Source organism: Aythya marila (assembly GCF_965140915.1).
Source record: "Aythya marila genome assembly, chromosome: Z".
Lineage (NCBI taxonomy): Eukaryota > Metazoa > Chordata > Aves > Anseriformes > Anatidae > Aythya > Aythya marila.
The window spans coordinates 24312072-24333183 of NC_139080.1; the positions used below are offsets into that span (position 1 = coordinate 24312072).

Here is a 21112-nt window from a genome sequence, read left to right on the forward strand (position 1 = left end):
ATATATAAACTTTATTTCACTGGACACCATACAAAATATTAAACTTTAAAAATGAACACGATTTTGACATCAATTTTAAGTACAGTTTCGACACTTAATTGGTCTTTAATAACAAAGAAATGAGAGGCACAAACTGTGCTACAGCAGGTCTAAAAGAAGTTTCACAACTTTCATTTGGAAAAGGTAAAATTTTCAAGATTGAAATTTTCAAGACTTATTTAAATTCATTTTATAGTACCTGACCAATTTACAAATACTTGCACAAAATCAGAACAAAAGGCCAGCTTACTGTAGCAGTTGAAGGTTGAGTTTTTTTTAAGCAGACACCACTACTACTCTGAATATGTAAAATGAAGCACTGAAAATTATCTTGCCTACTGTTGGTCAATACGAAGCACTATATAAAATGTTTTGTCCCTTTTTATTTCAACTTCTTTGTAGTAGAACTGTTGTTTGAAAATTCCAGTTTACAGTTCTTGGTATCCAGGAATTAACAAATATAATCTTAATTTGCATAAACTTTTGCCTTTTGTTCCATATAAATGGGAAATAAAACCAGAAAGTGCTGAGCCGAGCAAAAGTGCATACTGCGTTAAGCACACATAAAGCACAGACTGTCTGTTCATCCAGAGAGTAAAGTGTGCAATGATTTAAGGATTCAGACTCAATCATTTGCTCTGAATTCCTATATTTCATTGTTAGATGTGTCTCAACTGATGATTACACAGATTATGGAAACAAGTCAGTACATTCCCCATATCTCCTTAGAACATATTTATTCATGTAGTCTGCTGTTTGAGTCACAAGTCTCTTCTAGAAGTCAACAATGCAAGTGTTTTCAGAAAACACGTTTGAATAAACAGCAGTATTAACAAGTGTCAATAATAAAATATGTATTCTGTCTTATAAAGATTTCCTTAACAAAAGTTTACCAAGAAAAGCACGTCATAAAAAAAACTCGTGCCCATAACTGCATTTTTATTTTGATACTGTTCTGTATTTCAGCAGGATCCAAAATGGAGAAAAAGAAGTTGGTTATTTTTTCCGTCGACTTCCTCTTACGGGTAGTATACAGTTTAGGTTTTTCTTTATTTGCAGTATCTGCCAAGACTGGGGGAAAAAAGTAAAAGAATTAAAAAGGCAAAAATCATCTTTGCCATTTATATTTAAATATCACTGTAAGTAGTAAGCCTCACATATCCACAAATATCAGTTTGATTCTTTACCTCCACTCCAAGTCATAATATTTATTTATTTTAGGGAAGAAGAATCCTAAAGGTACACAAGATGTACTGAATTATTGAGAAAGGTATGTGCTTTCAAGAAGAGAGTAGATTTAATGTTTGTGGAGACTGAAGTGTTCACATTATTTATTACATTGATAATCTGCCTGTAAAAAATAATTATCTGAAAAGCATGCCACTGCTCCTGAGGCAGGAGGTTATACTCTAACATTACCAGAATTTGTGTCTTTAAAATAGGTTATTTACAATTTTTTCTGTATTCTTTTCTGGATTCCAGGATACTCCAACATATAAGCTTCCAGACAGCTTGGACAACTGCTCTTACTTTTTCCAGAAAACCACACAGGTTTGAAAACAATTTCTTAATTCAAAACTCTGAAAGGAGAAGTTCATTCTCATTTCAGCACAGAACAGCACTGAGATCCCAAACTATGTCAATCATTGCTTTAGCGGATTATCAAGTATTTTATGGAAAAAAATGTGGACAGTTAGGTATTTTTTATGCTAAAATAGATAAATAGAAGGAAGCCAACGTTTGTGAACAGAATTACGATGTCTAACTGGTTAAAGGTGGAAGCCAGTTCTGCACACCAATCACTACTTATAACTGCGCTATGAAGAGTCAAATCTCAGAACACCAGAATTTGAGCTTAGATACATGAGCATATTCCCAAATGTAGTAACTATCATAGCAGAAAAGAATACAATAACTGGATGTAAAGATTTTTAAAAGCACAATATTTAACCAAGGCCTAAATCACAGTTTTTTTCACTCAAAGTTTTTGTCTCCTCCACTGACCGGAACAGCGTAAGCTCCAGTTTTAATTACTCATGTGCTAAAATTATGAGCGTGATTTCCCCAAAGAAAACTAACAAATCACTTCTGTTGTCAAAAAACAGCAGAAAAACAAGGCATTAAAAAAAAAAAAAAAAGGGGGACGGTAAGAGGTATAAAACATTTTTTATTACCAGTCAAATTAGCGTAGGAAGAAATAATGAGTGAAGATGGTTATGTTTTTACAGCTATCAACTATCACAGTATTTTCTTGTTTATGTAAAACTGAAAATTCTTAAGACAAAGGGTTTACGATTTCAAGTACTCATTTCAATTTAAGCCTGATTCTTATTAGCATAGATATTAATAGTTTTACTACTCCTATTTAATCAAGATTTACATATATATGTAATTTTATATGCAATATGTGTAAGTTTGTATATACATACACACATTACAAAGCATAAATCCAATCATAACACAAACATCAGAAGCAGGACAGTTCAATGACTATCCTTTTTATAATTATTTTGAAAACTAAAGTGACAGGAAAAATGACATCAGATGCAACATTTACCTTGAGAAGTTCATCTTTGATACAATCAAACTTCTGTTTTTCATGTACAGCTCTAGCAGTGTTTGTCCCATCAAAGGGCTCTGCAAGATCAAATGCAAACATTACATGTTAAAAAATTACAGCTATGCTGTCTTCACTGAGCTAGGAATGAAGAAAAAAGAAAAGAGTCAAGGTGTCATTGCTTCCCAAAAGGTAAAGCCAATTCCACTTGTGTTATGTCTATATAATATTCCTCCAAAAAATGCTCACACCCTGAGCACTCTAATGGTAGGTAAACCACAATAAAGCAAAATTATTATTTCTATCTAAGCATGGTATGATTGTGTCAAATTCATGCATCAGTAATTATTTGTGACTTCTTTGCAGTCTGTGATGACATATCAGAATATGATTTTGCATATTGAAATGTTCTGAGACTTGCTGCATGTTAGGTTCATCTCAATCAACAGTTTTAGTGAAATACATAAAGAACGTTAAAATATTTGCTGCAGCTTTTTAACCTAAGTGCTGTAAAAACATTTTCAGTTCTTACCTGTTCTACGGTATCTGTTCAAAATTTGCAGCTTTCTCCTTCTAACAGACTACAAGTTCGTGATGTTTTCCTTTTTTACCCCCTAATAATTAATACTTCAGAACTTTTTTGTAATTGAAGGCTTAAAGTATTCCTTGCAATTGATAACATGCTAGTAACAAGGTACCAGGTTCTAAACAATTATGCATTGCAATGCTCTAGAAAACAGATTTCATACAGTCTTTTTTTTTTTTTTGCCTTACTAGAGAACTATGTAAATAACACATTTCACACTGGCACAATGTCTTAAAGTCCTCAAGGACCAGTGAAGCACTTGCTAGATTAGGTAATTTTTTGTTTAGTTGGTGTACTGGCCTTATATGTCTTTCATTTGCTTTTAGTTCTTGCTGTTCTAGTCTCTTAGTAACAGGCAATAAATGACATTAATCTTCCCTATACTGAGTCTGTTCCCTACATTGACTGTCACAGTAACTGGTGAGTGATCTCCCTGTCCTTATCTCAACCCATGAGCATTTTTCATCTGATTTTCTCCCCCTGTCCCATTGAGGAGGGAGAGTAAGAGAGAGACTAGAGAGCGGCTGTGTAGTACTTGGCTACCTTCCACTGTTAAACCACAACAGTTGGTTATGTATTGCTTTTATTCAGAAAGGGACATAAAGTAACATAAAGCATTAAACAGACATCAGATGGGATTGTGCCATTACATAGAGTGGGACTTTAAATTTGGAACATGTTCCATGGCATTACGATTTTATTACTGAAGGCTATTTAAACTTGCAATGAAATAAATTGTTTAAAGCAATAAATGTATTATTTCTGTAAGTTTTTTCTTCAAACTACTTATAAAGTTTTCTAGTGGATGTTTACAGGCAGATTTATTTTACTGTAGAATGAATCAGACATTTAGATTGCAGCAGAAAACTGTCAATGAAATAAAAAAGGTACCTCTTCCTCTACTACCAGCCACATAATTTGGTATACTGACCTTCTACTACAAAGAATTCCATATCCCTTAGCATGTTAAGCAGTACAACTTTTTTTTTTTGTCTTATATCTGATGTTAACTGTTTCTTTAATTCTAGGACCTTTACATATTTAATGTTGAGTCAGGAGATTTTTTGAAGTAACAAGACCAATGCCATACAATCTTCCAAAACTGTCAGTGGGGAAAAAGGCATTTTTCCTAGTCAAAAAAAGCTGACTCACACCTTCCCTTTATTCTTCTTGCACATTTACTAGCTGTCAAAAGACAAATTCATGCCCTGGAGCGCAACAAGAATACTTTTATAATCAGATACTACTTACACCGCTTTATATTTTCTAACCACCAGAAGAGAGTCCATCATAAGTCACCTTGTTCATACACTGAGTTGAGAAAAAAAAGTAATCCAACTCCAACACTGATATTAGAAGAAAAGACTAAAAGGGATCATATTTCCAAATAAAAATAAAAGAAATCATAAAACTTAATAATTCTTCAGGGTTTGTTTTGATCATTTTTAATACCTGAACTGAAAGATTTGTAAATACGAGGATGAATCAGATGCAGCTTATACAGGTTCTGATCCAGTTTCCCTAAGTGACTAAGACAATTAGTTGTCACAAAATTACCAAGTTTCTATCTTTTCCAAATTTGTCTTTTTCAAAAGAACAGTTTAATATTAATAAGATGTTGTTTGATGTAGACAAGATTTAAACTCACACTACAGCAGTCAACAGTAATTTAGAGATAACCAACAATGAATGTTCACCGTCATTAGCTAAAAGCAGTATTCTCTCTACACCCATGATAGTAATAGCTTGCCAGATTTTAAAAAAGATCACCGCTACTCCATTTGTTTCTCCAAAAGCAGAAAAACTGAGAATCAGTCTTAAGACAAGTAAAACTTAAAACAGAACAATTTTTTTTCTTTGAGCAACCCTAAATATTGTGCTACATAGAGAATTATGACAACTTGCTGGCACAGACTTCTATAACCTATCAATAAATATATTTAAGATATTTAAAACACACACGCTATACCAATTACTAAAGTTTTAGTCCTCTAAATGGAAAATCTGACAGACTTGGAAACCAGAATATGCTGACGTGTTTAAGTAGCTTTTGTAAGCTTCTTCTCAAAGTACACAGAAGTCTATCCAAATACTTTGTTAAACTTTTTACAGCAGCTGCTAAACTGAACTATGAGGCCTATTTTGGGCTGAAATAAGAAATGTAATTTTCTCCCTTCTGATTTATAAATAAAAATTTAGTATATGAGGATTAATCCCACTCTTAATAAAGTCTGGATGCACACTGTAGCAGGAAGGAATCAGATATGCCAACTATAGATAATTTTACATTTTAATAGTTCAAATGCAAATGTACTCTTAGGAAAAAATTACATGTAATCAAGAATATTCAATACAAAATCTAGGATGACTATTTTGTGTCCTAATATTCTGTTTTCCAACCTAGCAGAAAGAAAATCTAATTATTCAACCACTTTGCAATGTCGTGAAAAGATTGAGAGCCTGAAACATACAGCCGCCCTGCAACTCAGAGGATCAGCATCATATGACAGCAGCAGGCACAGCTGCTCAGCATTCCCACCTCCCACATTCAGAACAGAGCCTTGGCAATGCCTGCACTACTAGCATAGTAGTGCATTTCAGTTGTGCAGATACTCTTAATTCTCTTATTTCTTAACTCTGAGACTGTGAAGTCAAATGTGCAGCCTTCTTCATGGGTTTCAGTTTATTTTTCCCTATGACTGATATTTGCTTTTTCGTTTTTGTCTTTTTCTTCTCCCTCCCCCCCCCCTTTTTTTTTTCTTTTTTGCTTCCTTTTTTTTCCCCCCCCCCTTTTTTTTTTCCCCACAAAAAACAAATAAAGGACAGGAATTCCGGCATGTGGGTTCACACTGTCACCCATACAATTACAGCCAAGCTGGTGAGCTCCAGTCAAAGTATAACTAACTTCACCAGTTGGTAATTATTCTCTGTATAGAGCAGCACAAATGCAGGAAATGAAGTGCACATCCTGCACTCTCTCCCCCCAGGAATTTTGAAGAATATCTGCACCTAACCCACAGGTCTTCTGCCTTACTGCCCCCATAGCAACAAGATTTTCCCAGTCTCTTTAACAACTCTTTTCCATACTGTTGGGCTCCTATCCAAGCTCCATCCCTCTTTTAACCTAAAATTTCAACCCTTGATACTGTAATCCCCAATAGTCTCCCATTTATTTACAGCCAGGACCCTGGCCACCTCCCACATTTCAGACCTTCCCTCTTCAACTTAATGTCCTAAACCAGCTACTTCTAATTCCGCTTATTCTCCATCCTAGTACCTCTTCCATGGTCTTCTGTCCAGCCGATTCACCTTCAACTCCTGCATTCTACATTCACTTCCCTTTTTTGATTATTTTCATAGTCAACTCTTCCCACTTCACGTGGTAGTTATCGGCCCCTTCCCTTTTTTTCTTTTTCCCCCCCTCATACTCCTCTCTAACCACAGTCCCTCTCTTAGTCTGTTATCTTCTCTCTCCGTGGTCCAAGATTCACCACCTATGCATGTTAACTGTTTGTTTTCTCCATGAAGACTACCGATTCACTGTTGAAAGGTAAGAAGCGCACATGGAGGTTCCCTGTATTGTGCTACTCCCCAGTTCAGTCTAAATTTCAACAGCTGATACCTCTGACTCCAAAACGTAGCCTCTTTTTTTTCCCCCTTCAGTTCTGGAGGGCATCACATAGTTTCTATGGAAATTGTACATTCAAAAGACAGTCAAAAATAGTAGCCACAAGTGGATCAACATATGCACAATTTAGTTACTGCTAGGACTTGAGATGCCAGAGCATTACTAGAACAAAGAATATTCTTAGAGAGGAATCTGATTATGTGCCCACTGTGTTTTTTCAGAAGCACAATCTTGGCAAAACTGAAGACTATTTTTACAGAGCAGCAAAACATGCTACTGTTCGTAAAGCCATTCCTTGTCAAAGCCCTAATCTCTGTTCCAAAAGTAACAGGGCAATGAGTCCTCTTGAAGAAAAGGTCAGGAGAACTATTTTTAAACTCTATAGAACTTAAAGCTTCCTTCTCAAATGTTTTTGACGAGACTGTTTCCAAAACTATTGACATTGGTTAAACTTCATTTTCTACATACATACACTACATGTGTGCATTATTAAAATATAATCACTATAAAGTGACAGATTAATGTATTTAGTGACTTAGCAGTTAAAGATGATAAAGTAGCTTTATGTTTTACCTTCTATGCATATAAATTTGTTTCTCCATGCAACACCATCAGGTCTTGGAAGAGCTTTGCCCTCACGAACTGAAATCATTTGATGGCTCCAACTGGGGAAAAAGAAAACAATTTGCAGACCTTTTAACTCTTGATTCTGAATAATGTCCATTTACATTAATAAGTTGTCATACTGCTACATAAACAAGCCTGGATAGCACAGTACTTTACAATACCAAGCAATTTAATATAAAGTGCTATACAAGAGTAAGGAATGATGGGTAGGAAACAAGAAAAAAGTTTCCACATGCACTTAAGTTTTTGTAAGTAAACATTTGCAAAACAGAACATCAGAGGTTTCCCATGATTAACATATGTTCATGACAGGTTTTTTTTTTTTCCAAAGCCAGTATCAACTTGAATATGGACACCTACATTTATTTCTAAATTCAAAAGAAATTACAGCCTCAAAAGTTTGTCTTTCAGGTATTTCTGTGAAGGAAAAAAGGCCCATAAGGAATTTAAGTGCAGAGGAAGTCTGATACTGACTGACTGATACTGTACATATATTCAACAATCAAGTGACACAAAGAAAGCATGCTTACAAATTAGCATTCCCAGTAGAAGAGCATTATTAGAAAGCACTAATACTTTGAATATGTGGTATTTTTGATATTCTGTAACATCAGTGCAACAACTCAAATGTGCATCCAAAGATAATCTACTGCATTCTGCACACAGATTTAGAACAATGAAACCAGAGGAAATGATCACACAAACAGGAACAGCACTACAGCATAGAGGGCTATCTTTATGAGTCCTGGCACAAGGATATGCCAAACACAACGGCAGCCAAAGCTACCACCTGCAGTTTTATGATTTTAACCAGTTCTACCCAGCCAGTTTTCATTTGTTCTTAACTAAGCCAGACAACTGCTGTATTAGCAAAAAGCCTGGAATGCCAACAAGAGATCATCATACACCCTGACTAGATAGGGATTAGAAATAGCAGGGTAGCATGCTGATAGCTGAACTGGTGTTACATACACCTGACTGGATCTCCTGAATGTATGGATGTTTTGACATAATGCAAAGATACAGGCACTCAGCTGAGTATATCAACCAACTGCAGTAGATCTGTAAATATCAACTGCATAACAAAATACAATCTCTAAATTATCAGTTAAATTTGGAAGAACTCTATGTTCCATAGGTCGATCAGCTCTCATAACACCACTGAGTCAGTAGCAATAAGACAGTTATAGCAGCTAAAAGTCTGTGCCTTCAGATTCTACAAGTTAACTTGGGTACAACTCATTATTAAACATACTTATGAAATTCGGTTGCTTGAATTTAATTCAACATTTTTAGTCCAACATCTTTACTTCCATAGGGCACATACACTACTCTTCTGTTTAGGAATATAAATAGGGCTTTGAGAATTCAAAAAGGCACAGGGCACAACCAGTGAAGTACATGCTTGTACACCTTAGATTACTTGTTACCCACTGCCATGCATTTTTATATTTTTCTTCACTCTAGAAAATTAATATGAGTGAAGATCAGTCCTAGCATTCAATGTAAACTAAAGTGAACACCGAATCCTATCACTCTCCCTCTTCTTAATTCCTGGAGTAGACTACTCGTCTAATTTTGCAAGAACTAGAGATATTTTAAAGAACCAAATACTCAAATACTTTTCTGTCCTGTCTTTTTAATAACCTGTCATCAACACAAGCTTAATAAAAAATTCAGATGAATTGCTTATAAACAGAAACATGTACACACACACACAGATTACAAAAACAAAATAAGCAACCAGAATTATCAAAAAAGCTTGAACTGCAGCTCCAGTACATTGGTCATGATGGGAAGAAGCAGACAGTTAAATACTATTTTAGACAATGCAGAGTAGTTAAGAGAGATCCAGACAAGCAACAAGTTACACAACAAAAGCATTTGATCTATATTTAGTTTAAACAGGCAATATTTTTTCATTTCTAACACTTAATTTTTGCTCATCTTTTTATCCACAGGTTATACTTGATTCCTCAGCAAGAAATAAATGCATTTATAATACACTTGTTAGCTAGAAGCAACAACAACAAAAACACATTTCTACCTTTTAAACAGTTCCATATTTAAACTTAGGAAGGACTAGTTTCTCACATTAAACCTTCATTAACCCTGCCTTGGTACCAAAATCAACTTGAATTATAAGTGAATTACGAATAGGAAATGGTTTGTTTATTAATTTTAAGCATTTTGGCTTGCACACAGAAACTTCATAATTGCCAGTGTTAAGTGAATAGTCTTAAAATATGTATTTCAATCTGTAAATTAATAATAACCATTTGAACAGCAATCATTAGTTTTTTCTAGTGTCACACTCCACATCAGGTATGAGTGCCTCATGAAGAACACAAGAATTTGAAACAAAACCAGGAATTTCCAGGTGTAAGCCTTGTGTATGAATATGTTACAAATAGATTAAAAAGTCTGTACTTTCTGAAGCAATATTATTAATCTATTTCTGCAAGTAGCTTTGGCTTATGAAATGTGTACCAACTGCAAACGTATTTAATATAGTTCTATTCAAAAATATATTATTATCATCTGACTAATTCTGCCCTGGAGAGAGCAACTGTATTTTATATTTTGTCAAGACAGTGTAGCTTATCTTTGATCATGTCTACCAAATACAACCTAACAACAACTTAAACACCTACAGCATAACTCGAAATGAGAAATACAAAAGCAGCACAGTCCCAAATGACAATCTCTAGGCTCCCTAACAGCATTTTAAGGGTAACAAGGCTTCAAGGTCTCACTTTATAAAGAGGCAGCCAAGTGAAAACCTGCTGCCTTCACTCACTGCTGCAGATGTGAAATCAGACACTTTTTTAAGAGAGCCTGGTAAACATGGAGCAGTTTCCAAATACTTTCTTCTAAGACACCTCCATACATTTTTCTCCTTTGTCACATTCACTGCATGATCAGCAGAGCTTTATTAATTTGAAATAATGAAAAATAAAACAGCTATAAGCATACTTTTTGTCAGCTGTATCATGTGAAACACTATGCAGACTTGAACTCTGTGGCAAGAGAATCTCCAACCGTGCTGGTGTATTATTTAAACCTTGCTCTCTATAGACTCATATGTGCAGCAATTTCCAAATCACGTTTCTGATAACTTCTGAAGGGGAAGAAAACAACAAAACAAAACAACAAAATCTTCAAGAAAAAACAAAAATCCCAGACTCAGACTGTGCAATTAGCACATGGTAACCAGCAATCTCTTCTTAAAGAGCTTACAGTCTAAATAAACAGAACAGATTAATAGCATATGGGAAAAAAATCACAGCACAAGGTGATAAAATTATTTATGTCTGTGCAGAATGCAGTGCTCTTTTTTCTTCCTTTGCACCCTATTCCTTGGACCTATCCTGCTCTTAAGTATTACTCACTGCATGAAGTGAAACAAAATACACATTCTAACTGAAATACCTGCTGGCCTTTGCTATACTGGGGAGGGGTGAGGGGGGGAGAGAGGTTGAAAACAACATATTTCCATCTTCCCTTCACCTTCGTGACACATACATGCACATAGTTGATCAGTTTCATTTAATCATTTTATACAAAGTGATGATCTCTACCCATTATCTCATTGTTGACTACATGCTGTTCCTTCAGCAAATTGCATCCCGTTTATCAAAACCCTGTATTGTGGTGACCTACTCCATAGACAGGAATCTACAAAAGTCACTTTTATGAAAATTGATGTAGCAACCTTTTTAATCAAATTACAATTCCACAGTGACAGCTTACTGACACAGTACAGGTCAGTTGAATGTGACCTAACTTTATACTTTTGTAATTTGAAGAATAATTTCAAAAATTCTGTGCATAAAAAGAACACTAGTTTTAGTGGAAAAGGAAAGAATGAAAAAGACATTGATTGCAACAATGAAAATATTCAACACATACAGGAGTAAAATACTAGCTCTTCCACTAAAGGCACCACAGATCCCTGTATTTTGTCTATTTAACTCTTACCCTCATATGCTAGTGTTTCCATCAGCAACCTCAAAGCAAAGATAACATACTGTGGATAGCATAACTCTGTTTCGTTCTCACTGGCGGGCTATCACACAGAAAATATTTAAACACTATGTTCTGCCTGCTTTTTCCCCAGCATGGGCATTCATTTGGGTTTCTCTCCTAAAGCCAACTAGCAATTTCTTAATGAAACTATACAGAATTCTGATATCTTCAAGGCATACGTTTTGCTCATTTCAAACAGGATGTAAAGTTATCAGGGATGTACAGATGGCTAAATCAACAGTACAATTCATTTTTATTTCCCTAGCAGAAAGGGTCAAAAATAATCTAAGTTGCTGAGTGACGTGCAACATTTCACAGGATGACTTCTCAGCTATAGAACATTTTCAATACAGGATTTGTAATCGATAATTTTTACTTTTTTAAGCAAAATATCATTAGTCCATTGTTTAAATAATTTGCAGTTACTTTATGCTGGAAAAACTAGCACGATGTTTTTCTTTATTTTTGCTTTAAATTCCCTATCTGAATGAATAATCTGCCTAGTTAAGCAAAAGACTTCAGACACTCTATCAGCGTTCCTGTTTTCCTTCAGTCTTCTCATCTGTTTTATCTGTCAGTTATTACTCCTGCATTACTGTTATTCTTTCCTCTTCAAAGGTCATGAAGTGTTGATATAATGAATAGAACGAATGAAAAATTTTAATATTCTGAAACACTAAGAAGAGTTTATTACTTACTCAAATTCCATGGCATAATATTTGAAGAAGCCTATTAGCAGATCTCCAAGGCTTGATTCATTTTTTGAGAGGTAGGGAGGAATGGTACATGGAACTTGATGAATGACATGCAGCTGCATAGCAGGATCAAATAATTCCTGACAAAATAAAATTAGAGAGTAGGTATACACACACGTACTGCTTTAATTTAGGAATAGATTTTTTTCGCAAAGTTACTCTGACTGAGCTCAGGTAGAACCATCTTGCACAGGAGCATCTCTGAAAGCACCCTTGCCTTCTGTTTGCTAAGTAGTTTTAACACAGGAGAATCTTTGAACTGAACTTTTGTTTACACGCTAGTAAAACAACATGAGTAGAAGCTGAGTTAGGTAGGCTGCACTGAGCTGGCTGCAGCTGAACTGACATAGGACAGGGGAAATAAACAGTAATCACCAAGTCACCAAAACTGCAGCATAGAAACAATCCAAAAGGAAGGCCTGACTAATTTTCCCCATAGCATAAATTTGCATGTCAAACCTACTAGCTCTAACGTGAGCCTGCATTCTGCCACATAACGAGTTCAAAGACTCCAGTAGCATTTTCTCTATCCAACTTATCTGAAAGAATAACAAGAGACTTACACAAAACACTTGAATACACAGAATGCAGCATTTAAGCTGAAGTTATGCTCTTCTATCAAAAAATGATGTTTACATTAAGGAATGTAATTATTGCCATCTTAAAAGTTCCTACACGAGACTAAATTAAGATGGCTTTCGATTTGTTATAGTATTGAAATATTCAGCGTATGCCTTAAGTTCTTCTGAGAGATAGGAGTACATGGAGAACATACCTTGTATTGCTAGCTAAAGAAACAGCTTTCAAAACCTGGTAGTATGATGATACTACATTATATAGTGATGTCATGCATTTTAAGGAAAATGAACACAAGATAAACAAGAGCAAGTTTAACATTCACGTAGGAAGATACACCTAAAAATGCAGTGATCTGTTAAGTTATTACTGTATTTTTTCCTGCACCCTCTTTGTTATTTTGAAGAGTAATATGCATGACTCTCAAACTTTATGTACTGGAAGCACTATGCACTATTTACTTGTTCACAGCAGGCAATGTCTCATCTGAGGAGGGCAATGTTTTGTCTGGGGAAAGTATGGTTAGTGATCAAACCAATAGGACTGGAAAGTCTGAGACTCCTGTCCTCTTTGCCAATTCTAGCAGGGCCTCCTGGAACCTTCTGTGAAAAAAAGGCCATTTTTACAGCTGTGAAAAAAATGAGGTAGTCTTCTCAAAAAATATGATTTTGCATATATAGTTGTTATAGTTACAGGAGTTCAAAATGCAACAGCAAACAATCCAACAGAACACACCAAAAATATGTATTCAGACATAAAAAGCAAACATGCAGCATACATATAAAAATCTACAGGGGGAACAGAAGATGTTCATAGGTTATACAGCATATACAATTTTGACCCTGAAGTTAATCAAGCTTGTACTGGAGTGAAAGTCACTCCCTGCAAAAATCCACAAGAAGTTGTAGAAGAGTCACAAAAAATTATTTTAGTATCCGTAGTTTAACAGCTCACGAGGAAAAGGAGATAAAGGAAAAAGAGTAATGAGAACAAGGGCTATTGGCCTCTAACAATATAAAACAAATACAATGAAATTACTGTAACAGACATCTACTAACACTAGTAAGTGAATGTTTGGAGGTAGCAGACATTTTTTGAAAATGAACACAAGATTTCTTTTACATTCAAATGCCTGAGAACTTCTCTACTACAAGAAGAATCTGTAAGTACAATGAACTTGGCATTCTGAGAAGAAAAGCTACATTATGGGACATTATTTTTCAGAATAAGCTATTTTCTTTAGCATTAGCTTAGAGGATGTTGCTTTTTCTTAGCAAGATTGACATTAAGTATATTTTACTTGCATTTTTATATATGACTTAGTTTGCACTGATGTTTGCACACCATTTGAATAATGAAAAAATTATTCATGTGGTAACAGCTATACCAACAGCAAAAGTCAATATATCAAATATTATTGTAATAAAACATAAGGCTAAAGATTAGAAGTACATGTATGCCTCTGTGTGCACGCATGCATCCAGAAAAGAAGAATAAAGCTATTTCATGTAGCATTTTATCCAAGTAAATTTTTTCAGTAAAGTTTGCTCACAATTAATGGAAAATTAAATTACTACACTTTGCAGCATTTCAAAGGCTGATGTTGATACAAGCATACTCCAAATGAAAGAATTTTTCAGGATATTCAATTCAATGTTTCCTCAAGGAATTTAGAGCTGACCAAAACTCATGTAAGCACCAGTGTTGTAAACTTGAAAGGCTGCTTCGTTGAAGCGTACAGCATTTCAAAGATTCCTACCCAGAGCAGAAAAGATAGAATTCCTAAACTTAAATTGATTGCTCTTTTCTAAATCCTCATCTAGCAACTAGGATTAAAACTGTACTCCAGAAAGCTAAAATTACAATGTTTAAAAAAATAAATCTGTTCAAAATTAAGTTTAATTTCATGATAACTACAATTCTAAGTTTCACTGTGAATATTAAGTACATTCGCTTTACATAGGTTAAGCGAATCAAAGCTCTTCTTACTCAGAGTGTCTGCCTTCAAAAAAATCCATACTATACTACGTAAGTGTTCTAGTAAAAATTAAAGTTACAGTCTACAGCAGTCAGTCGTTACAAGAAAATCATAGTTTTAAAGATGTATGCAGTTATAAGTAATTCTCGTCTATCCTCTTGCTTTAGTAGTTATACCAATCCATGGAAATGAATTTCTGGAAAGCATTACTGAAACTACTTTTTAGGAAGAAAATATTTTTTGCATTAACTTGAATTACCTAAAGCAAAATGTTACTTACACGTTTAAGTACACTGTAAATCAAATTAGTCAACTATTTTATTTATTTTTATTTTTCAACATTGCAGGTTGCTGATCACAACACATAGAAGAGAAAAATGTATTTAATCTTTCTAAAATACTGCATGTTTGTTATGGAGGGAACTTATTACCGGATTTTTACAGATAAAACCACATTATTATTATTTAAAATTAAGAAAGGGCATGGCGAAGATTTCATGGCAATTTCATGGCACCTACTGTAGACCAGGGGTGGTGGTATTTTTCTTGCTACCAAAGGGACTTGGAGAATAACTAAATTAACAGTATAAAGTATAAATTATAGATACTACACATAATGGGGGATGTTAATAAAACAAATACAAGTCATCCTTCAAACTAGCTTGGCTTCCAGTAGGCCTTCCCTGTATTTTTTCCTCTTCTTAACTTGTTCTAGGAAGCAAGAAATTCAGCTTCTTTTAAAATTAGTCCTTCATTTGTCTGCCGTATCTTTGCCTCATGACATGTTAAGAAATGGAAAAAAAATTCAGGATCTGATTGAGAAATAAATAACCAATCTCCATTATTTCAAAATATTCAAGGAAAAAGAGATTCCAAATCCTTTTTTTTTTTTTTTTTGCTAGATCTTTAGTTAGATTGGCTGCTTACTCAATGAAACACCAGCATTCAGCAACATGCTTCATATTGCATAGCTTGATAACGCATACACGTATTCATGTTTCTACCTTACACACTAGAAAGGGACAGAAGTATGTATCCAAAAAAAAAAAACCACCCTAAAAATCAAGATATTCAAATGAAAAATAAACTTAATTCCAACTGTCCAACATTCTTCCTTCAAAAAAAAAAATTAGTGGTAAATTTACATCAGCATAGCATATTGCCATTGTTGGTAGGTGTCTATATTCAAGCACATAAAATACCCTTCCCTAGTCTTAGGAATGATCATTTAACTCAAGTTTACACTTCAAGAAAGTGCAGCTCAAAGGGGAGAAGCAAATGTTATCTGTCCAAAGTCTGTCTTTCATGCATGAAACAGTTATAGTAAGCACCATCCTGTACTCTACCCCATCCTTTTGGGAGTGATCTTGCTGCTTGTCAAACTGATGCAGCAGAAACAAGTGTGTGCTCACAACCCAGAGCACCTGCAAAAACCCACCTCCTTCTTGATTTAAGCTGATATGCCAGACTGCTCTGGAGCACTGGGGACTCACAGGCACATTGCCTTCTGACACTCAGTTACAGCAATGTTTACCCCTAGCAAACATGCAGCCAAAGGACCAGAAGTAGTAACTAAGTAAGCCATCAGAGGTTTTACAGAGATCATCTGTGAAAATCTTAACTCAGAGGTGAGTTTTGCATGAGCTTCAGAAAGGAACAATGCTTTTTGTGGGCTACTGTCATCTATCCCATCTGGCTGGGCAGCCAGGAAGCTCTAGAATTCAACTCCATGCCTGATATGCTCCAGCACTCCCTCTGAGTGTTGCAAAGCAACAGCTTGGTGCCAGCTGGAGACTACCCCATGGCAACAGAATGCACAGGTGGGCAGATCTGGTGTCTCTCCGGGACTTCTCACCCTTCACATCTATGATAGTGATGCACTGAGTCACAGAATTTGCCTTTTGTTTCTTGTTCAATCTAAGTGTGTCTATTTCACATGGCACCTATAATCTACAGCAGTTTCCTTCAAAGCGCAGAAGTATTTTCAGGCTGCAGAAAGAGCTGCAAGTGTGATTTTCAAAGAAAAACAGATTGTAAGTAGGGTGGTTTCTTTCAGAAGGACAGAAATGGTATTTCTGTGTTAGAATGGAGACACAAGTTTGATCAGCTACAACCACAAGAAAAACATATGGTTTCTTAGGAAACTGGGATTTACCCATGCTTTATAATTATTACTGCAACAACAAGACCAAAATCATTTTGGTGTACTTCTCATTTTAAAATTCTTCACAATATCAGTTTTCAAAAGTTGTAGCTTCTCAACACATTTTACATACTTCGTTATATTACCAATGGAGAGAGTAGATAAAAGTGTATTTGCAAATTTCTAGCATCGCTTTTTTAACTTAATCCACAGCTCTGATTTATTTTTACAATACCTATGTACAAAACATTGTTAATTTATTACTTATTCTACAGCATTCAGTTCATTCTCCAGAGGCAAAATAACTAACAAAAAATTATGCTGAAACAGCATAAAAACACTATTCTTACAGCAGTGGTCTCGAAACACAGCAATCTCCAAGTGATTTACCACTTTTACAGATGAAATCTTCTTTTTAGTGCAAACTTGGATTTTTCAAACTTATGGTATAGTATATACTTTCGCCTTAATCACTTAAACCATTAATGTTTGTAAAGTACTGTAAAGGCATTTATGCAGTTCAAACTACAAATATAAATATTTGAATTATTATTACAGAGTAAATGTTACTATTCTTGCAGTTGTTTTCTTTAAATTACATGCCACACAAACTTAAAATACTACAGCACATAACATTTATGCAAATAAAATTACTAAATTTAGTTATTAAATGAAACAAACCAACAGATAAAGCTAAATGTACAAGAAATGAAAAGCAGCTTCAAATAGTTTTTAGTACTTCTTTCAACAGTGAAGAGATTAAAAGGTATAAGGTTACGAAATAGGAATAAAACTGCAGTTTACTATAGCTCAAAGCCTTCTGCATCTTGATTACCCTAATTATCCAATATGGTTGACTCCTATTTTCTCCCTGATGTACAGTGTCATCAAATATTCCCATTTGAGAATTATAGGAAATATATGCAAAAAAAGAGTGGATTTCAGACACTACCTCAGCACAGTTATCAACTACAATAAAAAAAACCAAAAACACCTAGTTGGGGATACCAAGTCATAATAACTATGAATAAAGAAAAGTGTAAAATGTGACATGTGAGAGGAAATGTAAGGAGGAAGGAATAAGGAATTTGTTTGAATTATAGCACAGGACTATTCAGCAACAGTTCTTTTGTTCTCAAACACGTGTTTAAGAGAGTAGCTGTTATTTCTAGGTAGTCTTTTTTAGATGAAAGCTCACTAATTACAGTTCTAATTCTGCAGTGCATCAAAGCATACAAATTCACCAAGTTCTCTGGAAAACTGCGGAGTATGATCTGAACATAGTAACAACGTCCCCAAAAGGTGTTTTCTTGTTTGGGCTTCAGTCCAATATTGTGAGGTTTCGAAAGCCTCCTAGTAAACGTTTACTCTGAAACCTAAAATAGCAGGCAACTCATCAGCTATTAGAAGGCATGGAAATCTGAAATACCACCACTGGATTTCTTATAAATTCCCAAAAAACACCACTACTTAACTTATAAAGAAATAACAATCAGAAAGTTACAGATTACAGAGGGATGTTTTCAGCCCAGCATAAATAGGATCGGGTCAGCAGTTGTCATTTTCTCACTGTGTGAAACGTTTTCATGTAAAGCAAACTGTTTTCATTAAAGAAACGATCAAAAGCAGCATATAACTTTTTTCACACTTATTTAATGTATTGATGACTACGCTTACAGACCGTTTAACTTAACCCATTACAGATACTTAAAAATTCATATATTTTAGATAAGCAGTTTACTACATATGTATACTTGCTATATATGTATATGAAATTCATAAGAAACACTTACTGGGTAATTTTTTTGGAGGGATGGAAGGATGGGTTCAGGTAGAGCTATAAAAAAAAAAGTTCAAAGTTGCTGTGATTCATGTAATTCACAAGAAACAATATCATATCAATTACCCCAAAGGGTTGGACTGAAATTCCATCATTTAGAAAGATCTACTATGAACTTCATTTTCATACATTTCGTAAAGTAGAAGTTACTCTACAAATATTTCTATTACTACAATTTGTATGTAGTAGTACAGGGAGTTAATTCAACTAAGGGAAGCTCTTACTGTGATACTTCTATCTGTAGAAGACAGAAAAGATTCTACAACAGCTGGGTACTACTTGATTTTTAAAATTCACATTCATTCATGTTTATAAGAAACTCACTGAGATTCCCTAAAAAGCATATCATAGCTTCACTTCCTGCCTACCTACATCTAATAGGATTCTGTTGCAGCATAGAACTGCATACATACACATTCTTCAGCAGCTAAGTATTATCTATCACTCCAAAAAGTCTCCAAAAATGACTTAAAGATAAAACACCCACCATGCTTAGTAGCCATTCATAGCAAAATCCACGTTAAATACATAAACACATTTTAATGCTGTTACCTGGTCTACTAAATGGCAAACAGGATATGAAAGTCATACAGACAATAATGACACTAATGAACACAAAATAAACAATTTTAACTTTTATGAAAGTCGTGAACCAGGAAAACATATATCGCATGATAAAAATAAAAGGGAAAAAAAGTATCTCACAGGTCTGATGGTGCTACAGACAGAAAAAGCACCCAAGTCTTAGAGCACCTACAGAACTGCTGGAACACTCCTTGCACTAAAGCTTTAACATCACTTCATCAGAATATCTTTTTAGACAGTTGGTCTACATCATTCACTAGGGAAAATGAAAATTAAGTTCACCATACAGGACTTTGACTTGGGACCTAATTCAACCTTCAAACAAGGTCTCAAAGAGAATGAGATGTTAAAGAATCTTTCTTCCATAGGAACTAAGAAATAGAATAGTAGAATTCTCAGAACATGCTTTGGATATCTTCAAAGAGTATAATATATTAACTAGCAGGATTGCTAAGAATACGATCAGCTACTTTAATAATCATTTAACTTTGTTTGTGGGTGTTCAGAATTATGAAAGAGCATCTTATAAGACATTGGATATTTTCTAATTCATTGCTACAATGAAAGAAAAGGTAATGAGATCTGGACAATATGAGTAATCAAGCTGTATCATCTGGCTCTGCATAATATACTAAGAGGATGGAATTATGGGGAAGAGTTAACCACCTACCACTAGCATTTGCCACGTGAGTTTTTCTTTTCCTGCTTTACAAGACTGTTGGGCCTGTTACACGGAGGAAAGTTCACGCACAAGACATCGATGTAGCTACAAAATAAACTCAAGCCATGGCCACAAATCTTCTGCATGAGCATGAGAACATGGAAATGGATTAAGAAGTAAAAGAAAGTGATTTGCCTGGAGAAGATGGGGACACTATTTATTGCTAAATAAAGTTCTTATTGTTGTTTATTTCCTTGACCAGTACCATCAACAAAAACCTTATTAGAAAACTGTATGGCTGACACACAGGCTGCTTTCCATAGTATCACATGCATGTAGCAAAAGTGGAAAAAAAAATAAACATGTTTAGATGACACTTCCCCAACCTTTTCTAAGCAGAAAAGACTGATGAAGCATAGGTAAAAAGGCTCCCCTTTGGTCTGTACTGTTACTGCTGATACTTCCTAGGCAGCTGACTGATCACACGCAGATTTGAATGAAAAGAATTATTCAAACTTTTTTTTCTTCCCCAGAGAGCTGTGGCAGCTGCCACAAATGACTATAGCAAATGCCCTCATGCTTGCAGAATTGTTAACATTATGGCAAGCCTACACATTTACACTTGCTTGTAACACCTACTCTCTTCCTTTGTGCATTACTTTGATCCAGTAATGGGCTATTCATGACTGCACACAGCACACAATACAAGAAATCCCTCACTCCCCATCAGTCCCCAGAGTTTCTGCAATACACTGAAAATAAATTTGGAGAATAAATTTCAAAATTAAAAGCCCAGTTTCTACTCAAATTGTAATATCAACTATTAAGTGCTTATCAAGTCATCAACAAGATGTTTGCTAATTGCTAGACCATGTAAAGATACTTTTCACTTCTGCTTCACCTTTGCATAGCAACGTTTGCATCCCAGAGTAGCTCCCAACATTTTAAATTCTGTATCTAATAATTTCTTTGGCCTTTTTAAGTTGACTATCATCTCACCTCCTCTAAATCAACCACTAGCTTTTTTTTGTTTGTTTCTGTTAAGGATCTATATAGAAGTATTCAGTTGCTAATACTATGGTTTCAGAGCTGTGACAACACTTTTTCT

At 34.8% G+C, this 21112-nt stretch overlaps 1 protein-coding gene across 3 annotated transcripts in view; it reads right to left on the reverse strand.

The window, feature by feature from the left end:
* The window catches only part of TENT2 (terminal nucleotidyltransferase 2), a 41001-nt gene continuing 19889 nt past the window's right edge, over window positions 1–21112 (reverse strand). For all 3 annotated transcript variants that reach the window (XM_082783761.1, XM_082783762.1, XM_082783763.1), the window contains 5 exons: window positions 18712–18755; window positions 12165–12301; window positions 7384–7475; window positions 2597–2676; window positions 1–1110 (listed from right to left, as the gene is read on the reverse strand). In XM_082783761.1, the coding sequence (XP_082639887.1) occupies window positions 1036–1110; window positions 2597–2676; window positions 7384–7475; window positions 12165–12301; window positions 18712–18755 (428 nt within the window). In that variant the 3' untranslated portion in view covers window positions 1–1035. The remainder of the gene's footprint in view (window positions 1111–2596; window positions 2677–7383; window positions 7476–12164; window positions 12302–18711; window positions 18756–21112) is intronic.